Source organism: Gobio gobio (genome assembly GCF_949357685.1).
Source record: "Gobio gobio genome assembly, chromosome: 20".
NCBI classification, from domain to species: Eukaryota; Metazoa; Chordata; class Actinopteri; order Cypriniformes; family Gobionidae; genus Gobio; species Gobio gobio.
The window spans coordinates 38,801,875-38,828,314 of record NC_137113.1 but is presented as its reverse complement, the minus strand read 5'-3'; the positions used below and the strand labels follow the sequence as shown (position 1 = coordinate 38,828,314).

General features: G+C 39.9%; 2 protein-coding genes across 12 annotated transcripts in view; both read right to left on the bottom strand.

Annotated features, from left to right (window-relative positions):
- Nucleotides 1-26,440, bottom strand: part of ank3b (ankyrin 3b) — a 250,423-nt gene that overhangs the window by 7,686 nt on the left and 216,297 nt on the right. For 4 of the 11 annotated variants that reach the window (XM_079845621.1, XM_079845622.1, XM_079845623.1 and 1 more), the window contains exons 26-42: nucleotides 26,134-26,240; nucleotides 24,208-24,240; nucleotides 23,378-23,602; nucleotides 19,125-19,279; nucleotides 18,081-18,292; nucleotides 16,903-17,110; nucleotides 16,394-16,490; nucleotides 16,042-16,270; nucleotides 15,720-15,845; nucleotides 14,436-14,558; nucleotides 13,990-14,016; nucleotides 13,342-13,423; nucleotides 4,312-4,386; nucleotides 3,869-4,000; nucleotides 3,593-3,673; nucleotides 770-1,448; nucleotides 442-667 (exon numbers count right to left, since the gene is read on the bottom strand). In XM_079845621.1, coding sequence (XP_079701747.1) covers nucleotides 442-667; nucleotides 770-1,448; nucleotides 3,593-3,673; nucleotides 3,869-4,000; nucleotides 4,312-4,386; nucleotides 13,342-13,423; nucleotides 13,990-14,016; nucleotides 14,436-14,558; nucleotides 15,720-15,845; nucleotides 16,042-16,270; nucleotides 16,394-16,490; nucleotides 16,903-17,110; nucleotides 18,081-18,292; nucleotides 19,125-19,279; nucleotides 23,378-23,602; nucleotides 24,208-24,240; nucleotides 26,134-26,240 — 2,817 coding nt within the window. Of the gene's footprint in view, nucleotides 1-441; nucleotides 668-769; nucleotides 1,449-3,529; nucleotides 3,674-3,868; nucleotides 4,001-4,311; nucleotides 4,387-13,341; nucleotides 13,424-13,989; nucleotides 14,017-14,435; nucleotides 14,559-15,719; nucleotides 15,846-16,041; nucleotides 16,271-16,393; nucleotides 16,491-16,902; nucleotides 17,111-18,080; nucleotides 18,293-19,124; nucleotides 19,280-23,377; nucleotides 23,603-24,207; nucleotides 24,241-26,133; nucleotides 26,241-26,440 lie in introns of all 11 variants that reach the window. The other 7 variants (XM_079845616.1, XM_079845620.1, XM_079845619.1 and 4 more) reach the window with 4 other exon arrangements.
- Nucleotides 4,949-12,062, bottom strand: LOC307143844 (ankyrin-3-like). The gene has a single exon (XM_079845615.1). The coding sequence runs from the start codon at nucleotides 11,995-11,997 to the stop codon at nucleotides 5,092-5,094; it is 6,906 nt and encodes a 2,301-aa protein (XP_079701741.1). The 5' UTR covers nucleotides 11,998-12,062; the 3' UTR covers nucleotides 4,949-5,091.

Genomic DNA, 26,440 nt, shown 5'->3' with positions numbered 1-26,440 from the left:
TTATAATTTATTTCAATGGTCTGATTTAACATGTATACATGCTGGAAAAAGCCAAGCTACACATTGTCTAGGTCTGTTAGCCCAGCTGGTATGTAAAATGTACAATCAAATATTAAATGCACTTTTTGAAAGAAATATCTTCTCTGAATTACTATGAGTATTGAAGGTGTGTCTCGATCCACTCTCTAATTCCCTATGGTATAATTCAGGTGCTAGCAAAAGTCTTGATCTACTAAATACTAGGACATTAAATACTCAATTACCTGTGACATGATTACAAGGACCTGTGACATGATTACATTACTTAGCTCTGGAGAAAGGGGCAGATCGAGACACCCTGAGCCATGTGAGTACATGCTTTTTACAAACTGGGTTTATCCATCTTAGAAAATCTACAGAGCATTGTATCATTTTTTCAAGGTCTCTCAAAGAACACTGTACCTGGACTTTAGGATCGGGAACCTCCTTCTCCCTGTTGTTTGGTCCTCTGTCCTCCAGGGCCTCACTGCTCACTTCCTCACGTCCAGAGTCTTTCCTTGCTTTGCCCTTTGGTTTGCTGGAAGACTCACTGGCGTCTGGCGATAAGACAGCGTGGGCTTGGAGTACTGGATGTTCTCCATTTTGCCTCTCAGCTTGCGCTCCTGGTGTTGAGGACATTAGCTCTTGGCTGTGGACAGATCGAAGTTTAAAATACATGACTTGATTGATACCTAACCTGCTGAGCTTGTGGAATAAGATGACTAAAGTTTGTTGATAGAGGTCACAGTACCTGAACTCTCTTTGCCCTTGTTTATCAGTACCCAGTCCTTGGCCAGAAGTTGCAGTCTTCGCATTTGCACCGGATGTCTCGCTCTGCAGACCTGAAATTGAAGACATGTCTTTTTCTGCCTGCTGCACTTGGGAGAGGATTGCTTGCAGTCTCTCCTCAGTCATCTCCTCATCCTCTGAGCCTTCCTCCAAATTAATGTTCTCTAAGAGAGACTTTATCTTCTCTTGGGTCATCTCTTCATCAAACCCAGACTTGCCACTCTCTCCAGGAGCTTCATCGGCTGAGGCACAAACAGGAATCTTAGGTTCCTGCTGCTCTTTTCCTGGCCTGTTTGGGAAGACATCTGATTCTTTGGAGGTTCCCTCACTGTCACGTTGTTTTGAGGGGGCCACAGATTCGTGGCAGACACCAAGGTCATCTTCAGCTGACCCATCCTCTTGGCTAACAGACTCTCGACCTCCAATATAGGTGTCCTCTGCCATGACAGTAGGCGGCTTGGTATCTGTAGACACTGGGCCACTAGTGGTTGTCAAGGACAGTTCACTGGGTCTAACAGGGGCACTAAAGGAGAACGGTGACCTACTGTCGTCGCTAAAGAAATCATCCTGGCGAAGAGGGGTAGGGGGTTCATAGGTCAGCTCTGAGGGACTCTTGAGCTCCAGCTCTATGTTGTGGTAACCTGAGTGATACAATACAGTGAGATGGATACGAACACCACTTGTGCACAATGCCACAGCAACAGATGTTATGACAGAAGCCTTTGAAAATGTCATGGAGGAGCATGTTGGTGTTAAGGTGGTCTTTCGAATTTAAAATGCCATAACTTTATGGCTTTTAAGGAATATTCTGGGTTATTCGCAGAAGTTCCTCCAACTAGAGTAGTCCAATTTAGATAACTTTACAACTCAAATAACACAATTTTTTTACCGAACATTCATTTAAGTGATATAGCAAAAATACAAGCTTCATATTTAACATGTTAAACCTACTGGTACACTTGCCCCACTGACTCCTTTTGTATATGGATTATTGTAAGTTTGTTTTCACAAACAAACTGAGGGAAAAGTTATTTTCTGTGGTAGTCGAAAGGATACGGCAGATGGCCGATAAGTTAACCCAGAATATTCCATTACAAATATAAGCAACATATAGTATAATTAGTATGGTTATTGATATCTTATAGTTCACCATGTAATTTTCAAAGGCAGATAATTACAACACTAAATATAAAGTTCTGGAACAGTGGGGTCCTGACGTAAATGGAGGAAGATGGTTGATGATGAGGAAGAGGAAACAGACTGAGATTGTTTGGTCAACACTTTAGGGATAGGAGATACAAATGATATAGGTGTAATAGGAGCGGGAGAAACTATCAAGGACACCAGTTTGTAGAAAAATGGAGCAAAACAAGATGTTGAACAGTGTTAGAAACATACAACTGATGGATGATGTTTTTACATGAAGGTAAGAATGCAATGTTAATAACAGAGTGAGTTACCATCGCATGAGTGAAGAGCTGTAGCAAGATCTAGTACTGATTTACTGCACCACAGAAAGAGAAACTATGCTACAATGCTGCCCAACTGCGCTTTGAAATGAGGCAAAAGTGTTGCTATGAAAGAGTTGGTAGGCAGTGGAAAAGCAGCTGGTCTGGATTTGAAGCGGAAGCACTCTATCAGGAAGGTTCAGAGGATTCTGGGATACTGAAGGATCGGGCAGCTTGACAGCAAGCAGACATTCCAAAGTAGCCAGAGCCATGCTATCGAAAAAGCTTCCAAACCACCGTATGATCATTATTAATTAGCACTACACAGAGAGAAACATTAAGGCAATCATGCTGTAAAAGCAGGTTGATATTATTATGTTTTCATGTATGTTTAATATCTAAGAAAGTATAGCGAGAAAACAGAGTAGAGAAAATTAGAGCACTATTGCTATTGCTAATGGTTAGTTGCTTTTGTATACTCTGTATACACATAAACATAATGTTTATCTTAATACAGTATGAAGCAAATCTTAAACCCATCAGATACATTACACAAATAGAGTATAAGGCCTTAACAGATATTCCAATAGAGCACAATAATGAGTGCCCACTTTTTCAGTGGCCTTAGATCCGAAAGTATCCTTTTATAACCTGAACCAAACCAACCAGCTCTAAGAATTACATTACAAACTTTGATTTGAAACAAAAAAGAATGTGAAAATCTGACAAAATTACCACATTATCAAAGCTATTGACTTGATTATAAGTATAAAATCAATGTATAAGCTTATTGCAAAATATTCAGATGTATAAAAATATTTAATTAGGATGAAAAGGCTGAGAGACTGACTCATTATCACTCATATTGCAGTTTATACATAATTGTTTCTCTATGGTGATTTTTTTGTTAACATGGCTCCATATAAATGTATTGTAATTTCCACTATTATTAAGATGGGATTAAGTTTTGATTCAGCATTTTCTTATGTCATGCTTTAATGCTTTCATACAATCATACAATCATAATAACTCTATATATATGATCACACTGATCCCTGACTGGTCCAACCCCAGGCTGGGAAATAACAGTGTTGATAATTGGTGAATCTAATTGATTAGAAAGGAAGATTGAGATTTAAACTTAAACTTGAGTTTAAGTTTATACTGGGTTTAAATTTAGAGCAATAAGTGTTTTGCCATGATGGTTCTATGAATCTACAGATTTGTGAGAGACATAGAGAAGTAGAGTTCAGGTAGATGGGGCTAAACTTTACCATCAGCCTGCTCCTGGGAAACTGCGCTATCATCTGCAAAACACCTTGTGCCTGAAATGTTACCATAGTCAAATATCGGCCCTTCCAGCAATGTCACAATATCCAACCGATTGATCTTAGTCAGGATTGCAGTTAAGGCATCCGCTAAAAGGAGAAAAGGAAATATTTTCATGGTTACACATATCAGCTGAACAATAAATTATACCTTTAAATTATAAACAACGTTATTTCTCATATAGTGGCTGAGAAAATTATTTGGATGCAGAAGTCTCTGTCCCTACCCTTCTCCCTTCCATATAACCCTCATTCAGAAAATATGTAGTCCATAGCCATACTTACTTGTAGCGTTTTTACCATCTCGGCTAACCCATTTCTTTAATAGCATGAAACTCTGAGCTGTCAATGAGTTGGGGTTTTCCACACGGATGTGATTTATCTCATCAACCGAAAATTCCATTTCCCTGGCCAGCTCTGCAACACATTAAAAATAGATTAACAACTCCTCTGTCTATACCACTCCCCCGTACACATGTGCGCAGTACTGCAGTGACTGCAGATGGCACACCCTACTGATCACAGCAGCACTGATGCTTTGAGAAACAACAACAACAAAGGCAGTCATACATGCACAGCAAAAAATAGCATTTAGTCCTAAAAATGTGATATACATTACTTTAATAAATTACTTTACATACATTATGACAGATATATAAACAAGTCGAGTATATTTGTGCTAAGGTGGTTATGAAACACTTTGTCCTCTAGGTGGTGTCGTTTCTTACCAGTCCAACTTAGACCAAGATGATCCGCCACAATAGCCATTCGCAAATCTGTTCTTTCACAGGGGCTCTGAGGGCCTGAGAGCAGAAGATGGAAAGTCGTGAAAATCTTTTAAAATGCATGTTATTCAGAGAAGTTAGAAAAGTAATCAAGTAGACTACCCTATTCTGATCCAGCAAAGATCATTAACAGAAAGATTTTGGTTTACTTTGGCCACATCCAAATTATAGGTTGGGGGATATTGATCAGAAAAGAGCTATAAAATGTTTTGATATAGTCAATTAATTTGTCAGTGGTTTTAAGATGTTAGATTTGTGAAGAATGCATCCTACCAATCTAACAGGAAATGTTTAAACCTTCTGACAGTAATAATCTTACCAGAAACAAATAAATCACAAATAAAGAAGACAAAATTCAAATGTCTCTACAGCTACAGCAGAGGTTCAAACGTGAATTCACAGAATCGGATGAAACCGAACATGCGGCATCTTCATTGCTGTGCTAGCACTGTGTGTCTGCGTGGGCTCACGAGATCTACAGGCTTCCTTAGCACTTTACAAGAACTAGAAACCAATTAAAATGGTCAGCAACCCACTAACACCGGCATGCTACAGTAAATCTGACTTATCCATAGAAAGAGATCTAAAAACAGGTTTAGAGACCAGTACACAAGTACACAAAGAGAGAGAAAATGACAAATGACAGAGATGACGTCTACAGTCAGGTCACACCACAGGCACTCACAACGGCTCATGCAACTAAGATCATACAAGTGGAAAGTTTTACAAACTAGGCTCGATCTCCACGCCGGGGGCCACTTGAGGCCCAGCTCCCTGACTGCCTTCACCTCCATCAGTCCTCCTACTCCTCCTCCTCCTCCTGTCTCTGCCGGACTGCTCAACCTGTGATCTCACGTCTCTAGCAGACCTGGATGTACTGGAGGGCTGCGATGCGTCTGACAAAGATGTGTTCCTTGATGTGCTGCTTTCTTCATCTTTATCATATGCCTGCATTTTTTTCTCTTCACTGGATAGGCAGTCCACCAGCTTTACTGCACTACTAGGTATTGAACGACTACTAGAACCTTTGCCAACCTCACGTAAAGTCTCCTGACCACATTTACTGACTGGACCGGTTTTTGATCTTTTGTTGGTGGTTATCGCTTTGGTTGGCTGTGCTTTAACTTTCTGTTTGGTCATTGTTGTAGGCCTACATTTCCCCACTAGTGAGGAACTAACATTTTTGACCTTCATCATTGGGATGCTAGATTTCGGCTTCACATCTTGGAATGGATCTAATCGATTCCTGGCTACTGGTCTAACCTTTTGAATTGGTCTAGAATATGTTAGATTGTTTTTACAACCCAGTGGTGGATGAGGTACTCTCACTGGCAACCTAGACTTTGGTGGCTTTCTTTTAATGTCTTTGCACTGGGATATTACGTCATTCTTCTCTATACTACCATCTCTGAGAGTACCAGTGTCCTTTCTGACTGAATCCTCATATTGGTTTATTACTTGAACTGAGCAAGGCTCAGACATTGACAGCTGTTCAGTTTGTACACTGCTTTGTAGCGAGCAATGTGTTCTAGCATTTAAGGCCTCAAGATTAGCGTTATTACTACAATTTCTGGAATTATTGCAAGTTGTCTGGAGGTATGCTTGCGGCTCTGCCCTCGATGAGTCTGTCCTTTGATCGTACTGGCTTGTTCTACAGGTTTCTGGTACTATTTGATGTGCAGTCTCTGATTTTTGACCTTGAGAACTATCCCAGTCTACACAAACAAAATCCCTCCTCTCAACATTGGAAGTTTTGAGTCCTATCTTAAAAGAAGAACACAAAGAACTGACTTCCGAATAGGGGGGAGGCTCCATGTCGTGAGATGTGTCAGAGTGGTCAGTGCATATCTGAATGATATTGTATGATATAACAGTGTTGTCCTCCATCTTAACTTGTGCTCTCTCAACTATCTGTGGATTTGAGGTGACTACATTTGGTTTTCTCACCCCATCCCCTATCCTCCCTCCAAATGTATGCTCACCAATCTGAAAAAATTGCAGCCTCTCTTCAACAAAATCCCGCTTGCTCATGTCAATCGCACCACTGCGGGTCATCTCAAACATCTTCCCTTCGTGGAAGGGGAAAGGGTTAGGCTCGCTAGTTGGTGTGCTTTCATCAGTTGGGGTTCTTGCAGGAGTTGTGTCAGGGGTCGTTGCTGTAGACCTGTCATCTACTGCTAGTCCAAACGGCTTGGGCTCATCATCTTTAATCCTAGCGTCCACTACTTCATCTTCTCCTCCCTTGCTTGACCAAGGATCAAAGCCCTTTGTTGCAACAGTTTTAAAAGGAGTATTAAACTCCTCATCTAGCTTGTAACTAAAGTAAGTGTCTGACAATCCTTGATCAGATTGTTTTCCATCCTTTTCATTGTCGTCCTTTCCATTCTTTTTGTTTGAGGGATCAGACCTAGCTTTGGTCTTATTGCAGTCCTCAGCTGGTGATTCTTCTTGAATTACTTCAAGTTTACTTTGGCAACGATCACTTGGTCTAGACAAATTATCTGATGCCCAAATATCTTTTCTGTTCTCATTGGGAAAACCAAATGGTTTGGCAATAGGATCACTTAAGCCGTCATCCTCATCCTGAAGTTCATATCCATCCAGAGAATCAATCTCAGTGGCATCAGTGTCATGAGAGAACTCTGCAGTCGTCGCTATTGAGCAATCTGTGATGGACTGATCATTGCCATTTTGTTCATAATCATATTCTTCTTCTTTTTCATTACCATTTGTCCCAGATTCTTTATCATTCCCATTCTTGTCATGATTTTTTAATTGGCTTTTCTTCAATTCTTCGTCCTCATCAATCTTAAAGGTATATTTCTTTATTGGAATGGGTTTAAAGACTGATTCGTCATCACTTGAATCGCTTTCATTAGCTCCTGGGGGCACAGGAGATGGAGGCTGGACTCTTATTATGGGTTCGGCAAGAAGATGCTTATCATGCTCCTCTTGGAGATTTACTTCCATCATTTCAGTCTCAGCCTCTGAGGAAGGAGTCGAGCCTTTTTTTTCAGGCTGTGACGAATCAGAATCCAAGGGTGGTGGAGGAGGAAACTCTATATATGCAACTCTTTTCTCTTTTGTCTCCTGGCTAGTTTCATGTTTACCATTGGCTTCTTTTTCTGGTCCATATTTTTTCAAAGAAATAGCTTTGCCTTGTTCACTATCTTCTGACTCCTCTGAAACCTCAGCTATTGGGCTTGCAATACCTGGCATAAATGCAATAAATGGATCCGGGGTTCTCGAGGTAAGATCATAGCTGACCTCTTCTGAGCTTGGTGTTTCTGGAGTCATAGGACTTTTGCCAGAGCTATCAATAAAAGAGAACTGTTCTAAGGTGTCATCATCTGGACTGCCTTGGGGAGATGTGGGCTGTTTCTGTTTAACTGCATAAATTGTTCGACTTTCTGAGCTACCTATCTTTTTGAATGTTCCATTTGTTCCTCCTCCCATATCTTTGTCAGCCTGTTTTCCCACTTGGACACTTACATAGACTGGTAAACTTTTAAGCCCTTTGAAACTTTCTCTTGTTGTAACTGTGGATATTTTTTCCACTGAACTAGTGTCACTTAGACCACTTGTTGTTCTACCTTCAACAGAAACCTCTTCAGACTTCTTTGTTGCAACTTCCTCTCTCTGTATCTCTGAACGGCCCTGAACCCTTGGTTTGGTCAAGGTAGGTATATGTGATGGGCTCTTTTCAGACAATTTACTTAATGTGTCTTGATTAACCTTCTTTGACTGATTATTGTCTGAGGAACCGGAAGATGTTCTCACAGGGATATGAGATTCTGTCTTTTTCTTAAGGGTCTTTATCTGGAAGTCATTCCTATTGATATCATCCTTAGACAAGGAAGCTGTTTTAACAGTCTCATTTTTTATGTCACTTTTCAAATACTGTTGATCTTTAATATCATTAACTGCACTATACCTATCTGCAATGTATCCATCTTTCAAGTCATGAGATTGCACTTTAGTAGAGCTCTCTTGAGTTTTATTGAATTCTTGATCCTTATTCTTCTCAAAAAGTGAGGCTCTTTTTACAACAGTGTCTGATGTGGTACATTTTTCAAGTAAAGATTTTTCACATGATTGCTTTGTGACAGCAGTACTACTGCTACTACTGTGAGGACCTTGAGCGTTACTACTCTGAGGGGCAACTTTACTTGTATTAGTTTCTGTTAGTTTTCTAGAAGGTGAGTGTCCTTCATCTGTGGAATCATCCTTTGAAGGTTTTGAACCAGTGAAAAACTGATATACTGGTAATTTACTTTCTGGCAGTTTTTTAACTGGTTGTTTTGATTGTGTCATAGGCACATTCTTATCCTGTTTCTGTGCTTCTGTTTCAAACTTTTGTCGAACAGAACTCACTTTAGAAGTCTTAACTGGGACTGGGGGACCTGCATCACCTGTCTTTGCCTGCTGAGGGCCTTTCTGCTGTTTTAGCTTGTCTTCACTGAACTGTGACAACATATGCCTCTCTGGACTGTTTGGCAGACTTGCACTTTTTCTTTCGTTTGTACTGCCAAACATCTTCTGCCTGCTTTTGTCCCATTCCTCACCTGCACTCTTTTGATTTTTCTCAGGGCTGCTGCACATTGAGCTTGGCCCTGACCGTGTCTCCTGTGAAAGTCTTGTTGGTTTCTTTTTCTCAGGGGACTGGAGCTCATCGTTTAACTTTTCAGTTTTGTCTCTAAAAAACTGTGAGACCTCACTCAGTTTCTCCTCTGCTTCTTTAATGGTCCGATCTACTCTATCTTCATAAATTAGTTTCTCTCTATTCCTGTCCTGCTTGTCTTGGGTGAATCGCATCCAGACTGCATGTTTAGGGCTACCAGGTTCTGTTGTGTAATGTAATACTGTAACTTTGTCATATTGTTCATCTTGTGGGGGATATTTACCTGATTTGTCTGATGCATCTCTTGCTGACCTTAATTTGGACTCCTTCCTGGGGCCAGCTACCTTTTCTCCACATATGCCATCTGCCCTTTGTACCTCAGTGGCTATGCTATGTGACTGGTCTGCCACTGAGTCCTCAGTATCAGAATGTGATATGTCTAATTTTTCTGAGAGCAACATTTTCTCAGCAAACCTGTATGACTCCCCTCTCAAATCGGACAACTCGTCATCATGATACTCAATAGAATGCTGGCTTAGAAGCTTTAAAGCTTTATATGACTCATCGGCAATGAGCTGAGCTGAACTGGGACGGCTCTCTTCCTCTTGAGAGACAGGTGTATTGACTCTGGATGTGTCTAAGAAGAACGGCAGTGATTCCTCAGCAGTAAGTTCCTCCTCGTCTTGAAGAACCTCATAATCACCATCAATCCTTTCAACAAGCTCCTTGAGACCTCGGTCACCCTTGCATATATACTCTGGGTGCTTTTTAGTCTCTCTGATTATAACTTCAGTTGGGTCAGTTGTGTTGCCCTTTTCTATGTGCACCTCAATAATTCTCTCAACTTTGGGCTTTTTGTCTTTTTCAAGGAACCTTGGGGACAATTCATCTCCTTTAATTGTGTCTTGGCCAACTTTGTGCTCAAATAAACCTGCAAATTCTTTGGAAGGATCTCTTCCAGACTGAAAAGCTTTCATTATGTCTCGGACTGACATTGTTTCCTCAATCCTGTCAGAGCCAGCATCTTTCAGTTGAGGTTTGTGGTAGACCATTCGAGTTGTAGTGGTAATATGAGTTTCTTCTTTGACACATGCCAGCTCCTCAGAGTTGACTTTCATCTGCAAGGCCTTTACCTTATCTTTGATTGTGCTAACTGTTGGATCAGGCTCAACCGGAGGCTTCAAAGCTGCTGCCTCATCCATTAGTGGCTCACAGATCTCCTCCGGATGTTCATAGCTCCTGATAACATGAACAACCTCAGTTCTGGTTTCTGTTATGACAGGGGGAATAGGCACATCTGTGAAGGGGGGTTTGGGCCCTGTGCTCTCTGCACTTTGAGGAGCTGATGGGGTCTTTTCACTTCTGGTTTCAAAACCACTATCTGAAAGGGGGCTCTTATCTTGTTCATGGGAAAAGTCATCTGGAGATTCCAGGATAGCATCTGTGCCACTATAGGAATCAGCTAATTTACTCAAGTCTTTCTCTGAGGGAGAGGTCCGCATACCTGTGGGTGGCATTTTGAGCTTGTGCTCGGGTTTCATGGTGCGCTTCTGTTTTTCCTCCCCTTCCTTCTTTATTTCATCATATCTGCTCTTTACATCAGCTATTTTTGAGAGGGAACTAGCACCAAGATCATTAATTAAGTAATCAACCACTTTAGCTAAATTGAGATCTTTGTCTGCCACTGACTGCGGCCCAACAGAAAGGGTTGGTTCAAATGTTGGCAGGGATCGCAGGGCACTTTGCCGTGCCTCCTCAATTTCATCTTTAGAGAACTCTTCCCATTCATCCTCAGAGGCCCTCTCTTTACTTGAGCTTTTAGCCTCACTCAGGACATCTTTTGTGAGAATTTCACTAACTTTGACAAGGTCCTCTTTAACTTTCTCAACCAAACTGAAAGGCTCTTCATCCTCTATCTTGGACTCTTTAGACACACGTGAGTGGAAGCTTTTGGCTGCAGCTGAGGAGTCTGTTTGTAAGATTGCAGTCATTCTTATCAGATCTTCCTTCATATCTGCCACATCCTTAAGAATCTCTTGACTGGATGTCAATGTAGGTGCGGCAGCCGCTTTAAGGACTGTTGGGGAAATGAAAAGCGAGGGCTTTGAGGGTTTCATCCGCGATGTAGAGGGCTGTGCTTGAGTGTGTGTCTGAGGTGTGATTGTTATTTTGTCTGGGAGTTTCTTCCCCTGGGGTTCAGGGAGTACATTGACCACGGAGAATACTGGAACAGACATGGAAATGGGTGATATTGACGTGGTGGTGGAGGTGGCTGGAGATCTAAGGGAATCGTAAACAGAACTTGATAAGTTTGATCTTAAAGGTGAAGATACAGATTTTAACGCACTATAGTTTGACATAGAGCCAGCGTAAAATGTTTTCTCAGCCTCACTGAAGGCTGCACCAACACTGGCCGTAGCTGCTTGCGTTGTGGCTTGTATCCTTTCCTGTAAGCTGTAAGCCCCTCCTGAATACAGACGGGAAGATGCAGAGGATGATGAGGGGTACTTTACCGGTGAAATGGATCCGTTTAACAGAACTGTTTCAGTACTGGCTATTGTAGACTTGGTTGATGAAGAAAGCGATGACATAATTGTCCCCCTAGCTGCATCTGTGGTGGTTTTAATAGAGGACAAGCTTGCTATGTTTCGAATAGGAGAGGACACTGCTATACTTGTGGGGGCCAGGGTGGATTTAAAGGATAAAGACGTGTATGTATTTGTGGTCGACTTTATAGAATCAGACTGGGTCACTGTGGTGAAAGTTCTGTCTAGCATTGATCCAGGTGAAGAAATCAAGCTAGCTCGTGAGGACAATGAAGCAGCAAGCCCCTTGATGGACACAGGATCTGTGCCAGTTTTACCCGGTGAAGACAGGAGACTTGAGGAAATTGGAACTTGGTTTTGGGGGTGTTGAACCACAGTCTTTATGGGAGATGACATAGATCTGTATGTTCTAATGGGTGATGCTACATCGTTAACTGATTTTGCAGGAGAAGCGTTTGACATTCCTAGGGTGGACTTGATTGGAGAAGCAGAGGAAAGGGACCACACAGACTTTAGTGGCGAAGCAGATGGCGTGTTGGAAGGTGAACTGGAGAGGGAACCCAGTCCACATTTTGTTTGCCCAGGGACGGTAATAGGAGCAGTCGACCATGCCTGGTAAGATCTTGTTGAAAAGACAGGTTTGTGAGCGTAACCAGCAGGCAGTGTTCTTGTTGTACTTCGTTCAACTGTTTCTTTAAACAGACAAATGAAAATCCAACATAAATCAACAAAAAATGGTGGAAAAACAGAGAGACCAGAAGGAAAAAATTGGTCAGTGGCGATCGTCTTATAAGGAGGTAGAACAGCAGTTTATGAGGTGAAATGGAACTGAAGGTGAGGGTGTAGCCAAAATAAAGACGATCCACAAAGATTCATGGCCCACAAAGGGTTTACAAAACAAAACTGAAAGCCAACAAAGCGCGCACACACAGAAGGATGACATAAATGATGAACTACAAAACGTAAAATGGCAAGACAAATGCACAGGACCAGAGTAAAACAATTTGACTTTTGACTTTTGATGTGCTAAATTCTCCTGTAACTGACTGCCCTCATTTGCTACAGTGCCTTTTATCTGTTTGGTAAAAAAAAGGAAAAAAAGATCCTTCCCCAATTTGTGTATTTTGACAAAAACAGAAGGCTCCAAAACAAAACGCATCCTTGTTCCTTTGCTATAGCAAAACATATTATGACAAATGCAGGCTAACAATGACTACAATTTAAAGTTCATAATAACGCGCACATCATGCAGATCTGAGTAACCTTAGTGACAGGCAATTCAGTGCAAGGTGTGAAAGCCCCCGAAAGAATCTACCTGTGAGTCTTCATGCATTTCCTTCAAAAATGCATAAAATTATTCTGCACAATCACAAAGCCAAAAGGAGCAAGACTGGTTGTAAACAGGAATTAAAAAAAGAAAATGATTTTTACTTTGATGCCATATTGCATACAGTTTGCATTAATAAGTCACTCAAAGTAAAATGTTATGAATGTTTCAAAATATTATTCTTGCTAGTGGGGGTAAAAATTAAATAGATTAAACAATATCTCAAGCACAGGGCAAGCACGGCACGCCAACTGAAATACCAAATTTTACATGCAAACTAAACTTAAAAAAACAAAAAACAAACAAGAAACAAGCATGTGGACTGTTCATGTATGGTAAGAATGTGCAGATAAAACATTTATGCTTTTGCCAGTTAATATATCATAGATGGTCATAGTAAATCACATGTTAGCTTTAATCACTCCCAAGAATTTGGTTCTCAAAATAAGTTCATATATTAGTGAAAACATCACACTCACTCGTTCCAGGCTCGGTCAGATAGCTGTAGCGCTTACGTAAGGCTATAGATGCAAAGGTATGACGTCGTTCTGGCTTTTCAGTCTGTAACAACAACAACAAGAATCCTATCAGTTCTCCAATTTTCAACCCTGTTTAAAGTTTGACTAACTCACTTATTGTTCTTTCATTCTGAAAAAAACGTTATTACTATATTAAAACTGATTTGGTCAGTTTTTATACTTATACTTTATATTTCTGTACTTTTTTGATTAAGTAGGCCTAAATCGTTTATATTACCTTCAAAGGAAATCAAAGCTACATTGATGTCCTTTGATTAATTCTTAAGGCCATGAAACAAAATTAATAACTACGATCGACTAGGTCAGTGAGATTATGGGCGACGATGACCACCACTTTGTTGCACAGTATAAACATATTTTTTTCTCCTTTAATTAAATTTGATATGTGATTCAATTAAGTCTTGACAGTCTAAGCAACAATACTATACTTGGTGCATGGATGAGTAAAAATCAGCTTGCAGAAAGTTGCAGCAGCATGCAGTATGTGTACTGTATGTGTACCCATGTTAAAGCCGTCTTAAACAAGCAAATAACCCAGAGCTAAAGCAACTAGCACACTACATGGAAATGAGGGGACAGCACTATTACCTCTTCCTCAGGATCTGAATCCACATCCTTTTGGTTCCCAAGATGCATTGCAGAAACAGGGTATAACGTAATGAAGAGCAGGGGGAAAGAAACATCAGGATGTGAAAAAAGGCGATTGAGAGCACACCAAGTAAAAGTTACCGCAAAGCCACAGTGAAGAAACATAAAAGGGGTAAAAAAAAAAAAAAAAAAAAAGCATAGAGCCACAACCACAGAAGCTGTTGAAATAAGCACAAGCCTGTGCACCTTCAGCCAAAGCAGGATCCAAATCAAAAGTGTGATTTGGGTCAGCCACAACAACAACTTGAAAGAAGCTTGAAACAGATAAAAGACACACTCAGGCAGTTTGAGCCAAGTTTCACCCTAAACAACTAGGAACACTGCTCTATCTTTCCTGAGTATGAAGATGGCATGATATGACGCAGATGATTACAGTTCAGCCTTACCTTCTTGAGTCCAGGCAGTGTGATGTTTAAATTACAGATAGCTGCCTGAGTGAGACCCTTGGAAGCTTTGGCCTCTCTGAGGAAGGACAAGCGGCCGCATGGCTCTTGGCTGCTGTCTCTGACCTGCACAGGATAAACAAATGTTACTGCTAACAAATTAGTCTTTAGATCTGACTTGCACAGAGTTAGCTGGATTATGGCATGTAAAGGGTGATAGATAGGCATGACATCTTATTAAAATAAGTATAAAGTTTCAGCTGGAAAATACAAAACAGTTTGTTCTGATTCTCGATTCTGATTGGCTGAGAGGTCTTATTTAGACCTCAAATATGCAACTTATATATAAACATATAAACACAATTTGTTAGACGTTTTCGGGAGATTGAGCTCCAGGCTGTCAGTGGCCGTTCAGCGCTCAAGTACTCACCGGAACAGCTTTATCTCGCCCAGACCTTCAAGAATTTGCCACTGGCTCTTATGTGTTTAAACATGAGGTATAAAATAAATTTTGGGTATATCAAGTGTGAAATCTTTGGTGTTATTAATCTATTACTTGTTCCAGAGCAAATCGATTTGGCTAAGGGCAAAGGTAAGTTTCATACTTTATATTTTTATTTACCTGAAATCCTGTACTATAACTAGCGCTGCTTTTGTACTTTTGACTGAACCACTTGCTTTTTTATTTCCTATTGTACAAATTTCTTATACTTTTATAATGGCTAATATTGTCTATTTAAGAATTATTTTTCAATAAATAATAATTGATATAAAGAACATGCCGCATTTGTTATTGAGAAAGGGTCCGTTAGTGATTGTGATTTCGACTTCAGTGAATGTTAGCTACATCATTACACCCTTAGATGGCAGAAAAGACTGTCTTTATGAGTGAGTCGGGAGCTTATTTATTTACACACTTGTGCTGTCGAACTGTGTTAAAAACGCATGGCTACTTGTATGATATTGCTTATACTATATGTGGGTATATATATATATTATTAGGGGGGTTTAAATAAATGAATTAGGGGTTTTTATCTGATACCCCAAAAGTTGTATAAAAATGTGTGGATAGAAACATAGCTAATGAAGCACACTCATTATATTATTTAAATGATAAATTAATAAATTACTTTCACGGTGCAATTTGATGTACTCAATACAATATTTATGCTGATTTTAATAATAAAAAAATTGGCAGGCAGGATGCATTACTAATGTGCTTAACTGTCATGAAATAATGTCAAAATCCAAGAGGATATGGAAATCGTGAGTGAAAATGTGAACTACCTTTACACAAAGCGGGAGTCTATTTTCTTTGAAAGCATAGAAGTTAAAAACCAGCTGCTGTCCAGCTTTGGTCAGAGGGGCCAAATTGCCGTAGCAGTCCACGTAGATGGGTTTCCCTTCCAGCACCTTTAAAATAGCCAGCCATGTCAGTTCAACCACAACATTTTATTAAACTGTTAGACACAACACATTTAAAAAAAGACTACATTCTTTTATCTTTCTACATTGAAGACTACATTAGCATGGAAGGTTTATACAGTACATCAAAATCATGTGATAAGAGCAACACAAAACAAAAACAACAACAAAACGGATAATGTACCTCAATGTCTTTGCTTCGGGCCACCTCCTCAAAGTTCTCTTGTTGTTCCAGAGTTTTGTCCACTTTATCGTCCGTCATACAGAAGCACCGCAGGTTGGACTCCACAGGGTCATTCATTTTAGCAAACACTACAAACTTGGCCATGTAGGGCACACAGATGAGCTCCCTGTAGAGCTGGGTGGCCAAACCTACAGTCTCTGGGATCTGATGGCAGTCTGCAAGCCAAAACCTGGACACAAATTTAACAATGACAAAGCTGAAAAGGCGAGATTTTGATAACGCACTTTGGTAATGAAAATGGATCATAACCGGTACGAAGATTTCATGAGAGAGAAGCTCAATGTTCTCGTACCTGGCAGACACATTTGTGGTGAAGGACACACAGTCACTGATAAATGTGAGAGGTGTAGTGCCAGTGATGTCCTCCCACTGAGCCGGCGACGTGCCACCTGTCACAAGATGCATTATTAAATGGATTCTTAAGGATTAAAAGTTTTTTTGCCAGTCTGAAATGAGCCTCCTCAATGAGATGAATGCTAAAATAGAGGAGTTATGAGGCTGGAATACACTTGCTGACTTTGTAAATGGTGACAGATTAAAACAGATTAGGTATCATACACAAAACGACTGAGGATCGCACACTACCAGACATTCGAGTTCCTCCAAACACAACAAACTCATACAGAAACACACGTCTCATTCTAGGAGACGCCGCACGACAAAGGAAAACAATAGCAATGGAGCCTATTTATGGAAATTGCAAACTCAACTAATTAAAGGTGAAATGGGAGCTTGATAAATGTTTAAAACGATTCAATATTTCATTATACATTGTTATTGATGGCTATAAATCAATCCTACCAGTTATACTGCAGAGCAGGCGCAGGCTTGGTGTGGTGTCTCCTTTGTAGCCATTCACCACTCCCTCTCCAGAGACTGGAGGCACTGGTATGGTCATGGTAATGGGCTTATGGAACTTCCTCCTGCGTGGCTCCACTGTCACTATCGGGCTGAAGGTGGCACGATTACCTATGATCTTCTTCACAGCTTCATCTGGAACAGGTTGGGCCTGTTAAGAGAAAGCAATAACATTTAAGCTAAACAGGGTTTTTGCAGCAATGTCATGGAAGAACCATTTCCGGTTACCCAAAGAACTAAACAGAGCCGTTTTTTTTGTGTGAATAACATTTTAGAAATCCTTTTTCCACTATTTTGTAGAATGGTACCTTTTGTTGAATGGAAAGGTCCAATGGATGTTAAAAGTTCTTCATTGAACCATAAGGGGCTTTCGCACAGGGTAGTTATAGGAACTTAGTTATGGGAACTATTCGCACCGCCAGTAGGAATTCTGAAGTGATGTAAGCCGGCGACAGTGCGGCATTGATTCAACAACTGGAGAATGGAGGATGCTGTGATCAGAGCTGTGTTTTTGTCGTGTGTCGTGGGATTCGTGATAACGAAGATGGAATGTAAAAGGAAAGGGCTAAGAGACATTTTTCATGTTTCGCTTGGTCCCTTCAAAGTCATTATGGATTTCCTCTGTAGCGTAAAGGTTAAGCCGTGGCTGGATTTTGGCTTCGGTCCATCGATCTATCGCTGTTTTCTATTGTGGAGTTTGTTCATGGAGTAAAATATAAAAATGGCGGGCGTTGTTTCATATGGCATGCATCCGACCAATCAACGTACACTTACATCACTGATAGTTCCTATGTGCTGGGTAAGACCCTACTCTGAATTAGGAGATAATTTAGTTCCCCTAAAAGATGTTTCTAAAACTAAATCCGTTTTCAATTCCTGCGATGCGAACATGCCAAAAGTGGGCACTTCCGCCATCAGTTTGAGGAGCTATAAAAAGGTTCCTCCGGTGTGAAAGCCCCTATAGATGCCAGTAAAGAACCTTTATTTTAAAGAGTGTATAGTCTCTAAATATAAGCTGAGATAGGAGAAAGTATAATACTGTTAATACTGAGAAAGTTAATACTGTTAAATAATTACACACACAACGCTGGAAATATGGACTCATTTGGACCGTGATCTACCTGCAGTCCAACTCTGATCTTCTTGGTGAGCGCACCCTCAGGAAAGGAGGCCTGGACCAGAGGTACAGTCAAACTGGACAGGACGCCTCCCTCTGGACCCATCTGATTACTCTCCTGTTTGATCCGTGATACCACCGCAAAGTATTGTGGGAAGTCCTTTGTGATGATCCGGCAGATGCGCTTCTTCTCCAGATCGGATGAGCTGTCCAGCTCTATGGAGTACACCGGTATTATGTGAGTTTAATTCAGGAAGTGTATACATAACATTTAAGTATTTTACAGGAGCAAACAGATGGTGAGTGGTGTTTGCCTATGTCTTGTGTTGGTGTTAAATGTGTTGCTATGTGGTTGTAATGAATGTGTGAATTTCATTTCAGCATGTTTGTGTACATTATATGCTATCATTAAATCGTAGTATTTTGAGATACACCAATCAGGCATAACATTATGATCCTAATATTGTGTTGGTCCCCTTTTTGCTGCCTGAAGGTGTGCTGTGGTATCTGGGACCAAGATGTTAGCAGCAGGTGGACACCCTGTCACCCTGACTGGTCTGCGGCTATGCAGCCTCATACGCAACAAACTGTGATGCACTGTGTATTCTGACACCTTTCTATCAGAACCAGCATTAACTTCTTGAGCAATCTGAGCTACAGTAGCTCGTCTGTTTGTTCGGACCAAACAGGCCAGCCTTCGCTCCCCACGTACATCAATGAGCCTTGGCCACCCATGACCCTGTCACCGGTTCACCACTGTTCCTTCCTTGGACCACTTTTGATAGATACTGACCACTGCAGACCGGGAACACCCCACAAAAGCTGCTGTTTTGGAGATGTTCTGATAATGTTATGCCTGATCGGTGTATATTATCATTATATCAGTCATTGGCCATCCTAATTTCTAGATATTGCCATAAATTCCACGTCCACTGAAAAAAACTGACATCAGTCGAGCACTAATTAACACTCACTAAAGGCCTTTCTGAATCTCATCATGTTGATTGGCAAGGTCAATAACTGCAGTTTTTAATAATCATCATTTTACCTTCATCCATGCCATTGAGGAGCTCATTGAGGTCTTCAGTTTTGCAGTCATAATGATGCTCCTTCCAGGTCTCACCGTTTTCGCTTCTGAGCATAATGAGCTCTCGCTCTTTCCCTCTCATGGACCCAAAATGAGGGATCTCCACAATCACAGGGCTGTGAAAACACATCGCACGCCTTTATCAGTGGAACTTCTCAAACTAATAAATGCGAGAGATCACAAGAGACACAAATGCTGATGATGACTTTAGTAAATGGCAATGACGCACATTCATGGAACATTAGTGCAAAAGAGGGGCACTTGGCAAATGCATCTGATATTAATACAGGTAAAGACCACTGGTTTCCATTATGACCCCAAGGGGAAAGATGCAGGGATGATTTTATTAATGTTTTAGTTAAGCACATTTTTTTTTTTTTTTTACCAAGCGTCACTGCTTCATGCTTTGAAATTAAATCTTCCAAACACCAAGTAAGATGCAAAGTAAAGATTCACTGTACACAATCCTTTTCTTAATCGGTATCTTTGTTTTGATTTTCAGTAAAATTTCTGACCAGATAAATTCACTTTCAGACAAGTGTACTGTAAAATATTTTTAGAAATCTTCAACCTGAATATGCTGTGAGAGTTATGATGAGGTAACATTGAAATATATGTTCTTGGCTTGATTAAGGCCTAAAGGACATTTTTAGAAATAGGTTAAATTTTATTACAATGCAATATTTGCGCTTTTGAAACAAGCATAACACCCAAACAGAGCAAAAAATTATTAAGCAAAACAATTGCCAATGGGAAATGGGAAGCAATTTTAGTGAAACCAATAACTTTTGTGGTCTTATTTCAAACATTATATCTAGTAATATGTCCTTATTTCCCAGAGTCATTGCAAGGATTCCTGTAGCTCAAATGAAAGTACATGGTGCTAATAATGCTGAGGTCAAGGGTTTAAATTCCCAGGAAACGCATAAACTGACAGAATGTATACCCTGAATACACTCAGGTCAAATGAGTAAATGTAAGTTGGTCCTAGATTATAAGCATGAAAAAACATCAAGGTGCAAAAGTGTACATGATGTTAATTTCTTCATTGAAGAGAATTTTATTTTAAGAATTCACTTTTCATTTTAAGGCTAGTCCGTATGCTTTTTTACGTTTTCAAGATGCAAATGATTTTTAGTTGCAGTCTTCACTGTAATTGTTTAATATTCGGTTACTTTTTAAAAGTTTAGGTTTAAAATCAATTAGTATTATGTGGCTATATATTTATACTAGTTATTTTTGTATATCCCATTGGCAGCTCTTCCTATATTTCCTATTCAAGTGTGAGTTTTGCTTGTTTCAAGATGGGCATTTCTTGCAACTTGGGTCAATTATTAATAAAGAATATGTCAATGAAACTTACTTATTACAAATTAAAAGCAACCTGTTTTGGCCAGTACATGGGAAATTAAATAGCTAATGTTACACAATGGATGAAAACAGTAACATCAGACAAACATGGAATCATGGAAGAAAAGATTTAAAGTGTAGACAGAGAAGGTACCATGGGAAATTTCATGCCTGAAGGCCCCAGACTCAGACCCACTAGAACTGTGAGTTAAACTGAGCGAAATAGACACTAAACGGTGTAATCCAAATGACCATACCCTTAAAAAAACACTGATACCTTCTCTAAAAACTAAAAGGTCAAATGAAACTCTCTCTTAGCATAAAAACACAGGGCTAAGGCAGCAGCCATGACTGCAGACACTCATGCTCACCAAGCACTGCATAACCAGCCCAAACAGCCAGTATGAGTCACTTTCAGCGATGTGTACATTCACTGAAAGCTAAAAGGAAAAGGTGTAGATGAACATAAAGGAGGAAACAATAGAAACATCAGCTATGGCGTTAATAAAAGTAGTAGTTGAAATCAACATGAAGTGCTGTGACTTCACTAAGCAGAATCTCCTACCCAGAAAATTTTGTTCCTCGTGGCCCGAGCTGCAGGATTCGGCTAATGTAGCTCTCACCCTCGCTAAGAGGGGGTGGGTTTCGAGGAAGATGGAGTTTACTGAATTATATCCATGCAGCATTTAGAGGAACAAAAAAGGAGGAACAACTTGTCATTCCTGCAGGATGGGATGCTAGCCCTAGTGTTGTAATGTCTTAGTGAGCTATTACTCACTCTGTTCCAAGTACAGCGGCCTGTTCCAAAACCTAGTGAGCTTTCTTACATCTACTATGCGTCCAAAATGAAATAAATGAGTTATTTGGAACACTCATAAGCAACAACTCATTCAAATAGCACACAGGAGACTTGACTAATAATTGATTTCAGCAGAGTTAGCCGTTAGCCTGCTGCAATGCTAACAGCGTGGCACTCCAATAAACAAAGACACATAAACACACAAATATTGGGTAAAATAGTACATTTTAATTTGACTGGACTGTTTTTATTAATTCTTTTAATACTGAATGAATTTTCTCTCGCTTTGTCTGCCATCTCACAGTGTATTATAGGTCTGCATTGTTCATGAAGAAGAATATACATACATTTTGGCCGAAAAGTAGAAATTTAGGAAGGTAGCACAATCACGTAGCCAACTTTTTTTCCCCAAAGTTCTGCATCTGGAACATGCCTATGACACTTTAAGGTAAGACACTACAGGCAAACCATAGTTTTTATGCACTGGTCATTTTTTTTGCTTCTACAACATCATCTCACTGTACAGGCTAGTTAATCCATTAAAGCTTGCACAGCCATGGGCCTGCACTCTCCTACCTCCACCCTTCATCCCCTTTCACTATTTCTAATCTTTCCCTGTTCTACCATGTACTATTCTAAACGATGTCTGAAACTTTGTATTACCTGCACTCCTGTTTAAATGTAAATGTAACATGTCTTCTTTCAGACCATTAGAAAGAAAACATCCAAAAAACACATTTAAGTGTTTTTTTTTATTCTATTTCACTTTATCTATTTGCGTCTATAGATTTCATTTACAATACAAAAAGATTTTTTGCTCATTCACCGAGTCAGAAATTCCTAAACATTTGATGATTTATTTTTCCTGGCTGTTGGAAGAATTTTCTGATTTATGCAGTGATAAAAAGGGACATTCAAAACAGTTAACGCTAATATGTCAACCAAATGAAACAAGAATTTTGTATGGTCCTTTATCCAATGTTCAGATTTATGTTCTAAAAATATATGCAAATTTAAAATAATATTATGCCTTGTTGGCAGAGGCTATTTACACTAACTCAACCCAATGACATCTGGTTGGAGTAGAATTACTAAAATTACAGAAGATGCTGAATTGTCAACAGTAGCAATAGTACAGGGGGAGGGCGAGTGGTAGGAGGTTTTGACGCAAATCGACCCAAGTTTGAATCTGTCTTTTGCCAAACTCGTATCATATTGGAAAGGTATTTATTTTCAATAAAAATGAAGAAAATATATGAAAAATGGAAATAAAGTGTCTAACGTGTGTTTAATAATATTTAAAGTTTATCGGTTAGGCATAGGTGTAGGCAGGGCTTTATTGTCCCAATACATTTTAATAAAAATAATAATTTACAGTGTGTTATTATTACATACTATTTAATGTACAACACTGAGGTGCAAATAGTATCTGCCACTATTTATAAGTTGCATCTAACTACTATTTACACTTGTTGCAATGAAAATACTATTTTTACACAGTGTAAATAGAATCTATTGCTACTTGAACTTAGTGTATATATAATCTAGTTGCTATTTTCACTTTCACAAATAGCAGCTGCCTTAAAAATAATGTTTCAGAAAACTTAATATAAAACAGTTGCACTGTGATAAATCAACAGTGGGAAGTATGGGGTTTTCTATTATTTACAAATGTTACTTTATTCACCAGTGGTGTCTTGCCCTAAAATGCTGTCATGTGGGCAGCTCACCAGGTTCTGGAACAGAGCCATTATTGTGTCATATTAAAACACTTATTACTAAAATGGTGGAGCTCTTTCAGCAGTCCTCAAGATATTTACTAGGGAAATTTGACGACCTGCAGGATGTCATTGTAGGAAATAGAGTAAAGGAAAGGGTAAAGTCAAGGTACATCCCTGAGTCAGTGTCAAGTACCAGGGCTTTGGCATGACAACAATGGTGGGCAAAGCCGCTCTGTGTCACTGCTGAAACACTTCACCGACACACACTACCAAACACAGAAGATGGTTTCCATGGAAGTGATAAGGAAAAGCTGGTGTAAAATGAGCAGGAAGGTGAAACCTACCCCAGAAACTGAGCCCCCGCTGGGCCCACCTCCACCAGCCTGCTCGCCAGCCCTTCTCCCTCCACCATGGGTGGCAGGGATGCCAGCTTGTGTCTTTTGACCAGACGGCACGTGATACGTGTTGGCGCGGTGCACTTGCGGGGCGGGATGATGATGCGCATGCCATTGTGGCGACTTCCTCGCATGGAACCGCCACGGGCGTCCACCATGAAGCTCACCAAAAACCTGCAGGAGGAAAACAACCCGGTAAGAAAAGATAAAGAGAGACTCAGCAGAGTTGAGAGTTATCCCATGCTGTGGTAAAACACACTCGCAAACAAACTTCAGAGAGAAAATCAGAGACGAGGATGTGATCTGGGATCATTCCATGCACCTGGTGAGAAGTTAGTGAGGTAGAGAATGTTGGTAGGATATTTAAACATTGTACTAACAAAGACAGTTAAATTAGTTTACTGAAAAAAGATCAGAATTCATCCAAACTGTTAAGGTGTCACAATCTAAACCTTATACTGTATTATTAACATCTGTCTTCAGCCAGTTGTGTTGTATTAGCATTTATTATTGCTATACTGAAATCACAAAAAATGACACTGAATGAAAAAGTTTAATGTTATAGAATAGATCCAATTTTTATACAATCTACGTAGGTTGGATGTATCCTACAAAACTTGTCAAGAACATGTCCTGGTCATTGTTCATTCAAATCTCAAAGAAATAATAAGAAATTATATTTTTCCAAATGCAAATGAAACCTATTTTAGAACCAATAAGTGAGAACAGAAATGACAAAGACAGGGAGGAAAAACTGTGATCACATGACAAACTGTCACCTGTTGTCGTACTGAAATAGTGAGGGAGAAACGCTGCAAAGAAACAAGCGGAAATGTGTAACAGGGCAAAAAAAAATCATAAGCACAAACACAAAAACATTCCTTTATTGAGGTCTCAATTAATATATAATACATGGAAGATCAGGAAGGCATCTGGGAATATTAACTCTTTACCCACCAAAAACATAATTTTTTACGTTATTTGTGAGAATGTACACATATGGCTCATCTTCTGAAAGAGTACTGAATCTCCTGATTAAAGCACATGCTAAGAAGTTGCAGAAACAAGCGATTTCACATGTGCATCATATGCATATATAAAATAATACGATCACCAACATTAAACATATAAATCAAAACTGCCTAATGTTACTGAATCTGTGTTGATCATCATTCTGAATCCAATCTAGATGTAGTCTTTGACAAAAACGTGATTTTCTCAGCTTTTTGCAAAAAAAATTGCTTTTTTAATGAAACTTACCCATATTCAGGTGTTGATAAAAAAATGCATGAAGCTAGAATAAAATGTAGTTTTTTGTTGTTGTTTAAAAGCAGAGGGCCTGTTCTTTCTTTTTTTAAATTGCATGCTCAGATATTCATACAACAAAATGTTCTGGGGGCCATTACATTTTTCTGAAAATGATGGATCAAAAACGCTGGCGGTGGCTGACAACTTTTTTTTTAAACGTTGGTGGGGAAAGAGTTAAGGTCATTAAAGAATAAACAATAATGAGAAAATTGGAGTGGTGCTTGCCCATTTAAATCTACACATCAGGAAGTATAGGTAGTTGCTAGGGTGTGCTGGGTGGTTGCTAGGTAGTTGCTTACTGTTCCAATTCTATATCATATTCTGGTCCCTAGAAATGGATCCCTCATTCAAAGTTATTACACACAAAAAGCTGTCACTGAGGCAGGTACTAATATGGGTATACTTCACTTATCACGTTCCACTGTCTCGTACACAGTCGGTGTCCGCACAGATTTCGAAGTGTACTTAACAAAACAAAAACAATGGAGAAGGATGTGCTGCTTTGTTCACTGTTTTGTATTACTCTTTCTGCACTCTTTTTCTTCTAAAGCACAGTACATCACAACTGTGCGTATTGCAACCTGGTGGACTCTTCTGTCTCACATTTACCTTGCCCATGTTCTATTGCACATGGACAGGGGCTGCGTTTAACTCCACTTTTAGGCATTCACTCGTGAACTTTCCTAAGCACTTCCCCTCTGGGAATCCCCGCCGCCATTTTGAAGTTCATCAGGTGAATGGACAAACCCTCGACCCCTCGATTTTGACAGAGAGAGTGAGTCTACTCATACTGTATGCACACTTGAGGCAGATCCATAGACCAAGATGCAACACGATTGTGACGTCACAACAGCAACTCGCAACGCTTAAATTTACCCATAAGTGATCATGGGCTCAGGGTGTTCAATTTAATCCCACTGCACTGGTTCTGCCAGTAGTGGGCACTTGTGCAACACAAGCAATGACGAACATCCAAGGGGACAAGATGGAGGGAAGTTAGCGAGGGAAGGGCATAAAAAAAGTGGACTTAAACGTAGCCAGGGCTGCACGCGGATGTTTGTGGAAATTACATCACGCAGACAATGCACGGACCTTCGCAGAAAGCAGACAGCCAAAGTATACTTTGGGCTATAGGCGTAAATAAGGTCAAAAGGTGGTCCTTTTGAAAGGGTACTGTACCACCCCAGTGACATCTTATGTACTTTTTGGACCTTTTTCTTCTGGGAATTTATGTACTGTAATACGTAATTTTTTTCAGTTTCACCAAATACTACTGCATACTACTTCTTTATTCTCATAAATAAGGTGTCATTCACACTTAAGTTTAATACTCTAGGATAATGGTTTGCTCAAATCCCTAACCCTAAGTGTAAGAATAGTAATGATGCTGGCCTTACCCTGAATGGACGGGGCTGGAGACCAGGTTCACGTTGTCCATAGTGTCCGGTGTCCAGCTATAGCGTCTCATCGATTCTGTGTTGTAATCTTTTGCTAAAGCCAGGTGCTGAAACACAAAACAAGCTTGTTCAGAACTGGACAAACTACTCATATTTCCGTTCACTGCGGTTCTGTGGTGAACCATGACTTTCACAATACTCTCATATGAGACTGAGGCTCTGCTCTCTGCAATTAACAACTCAATCGTACAATTATCACCTCATCTTGTGGTTGATGATGACAATGGAAATCAATAAAATAACATGC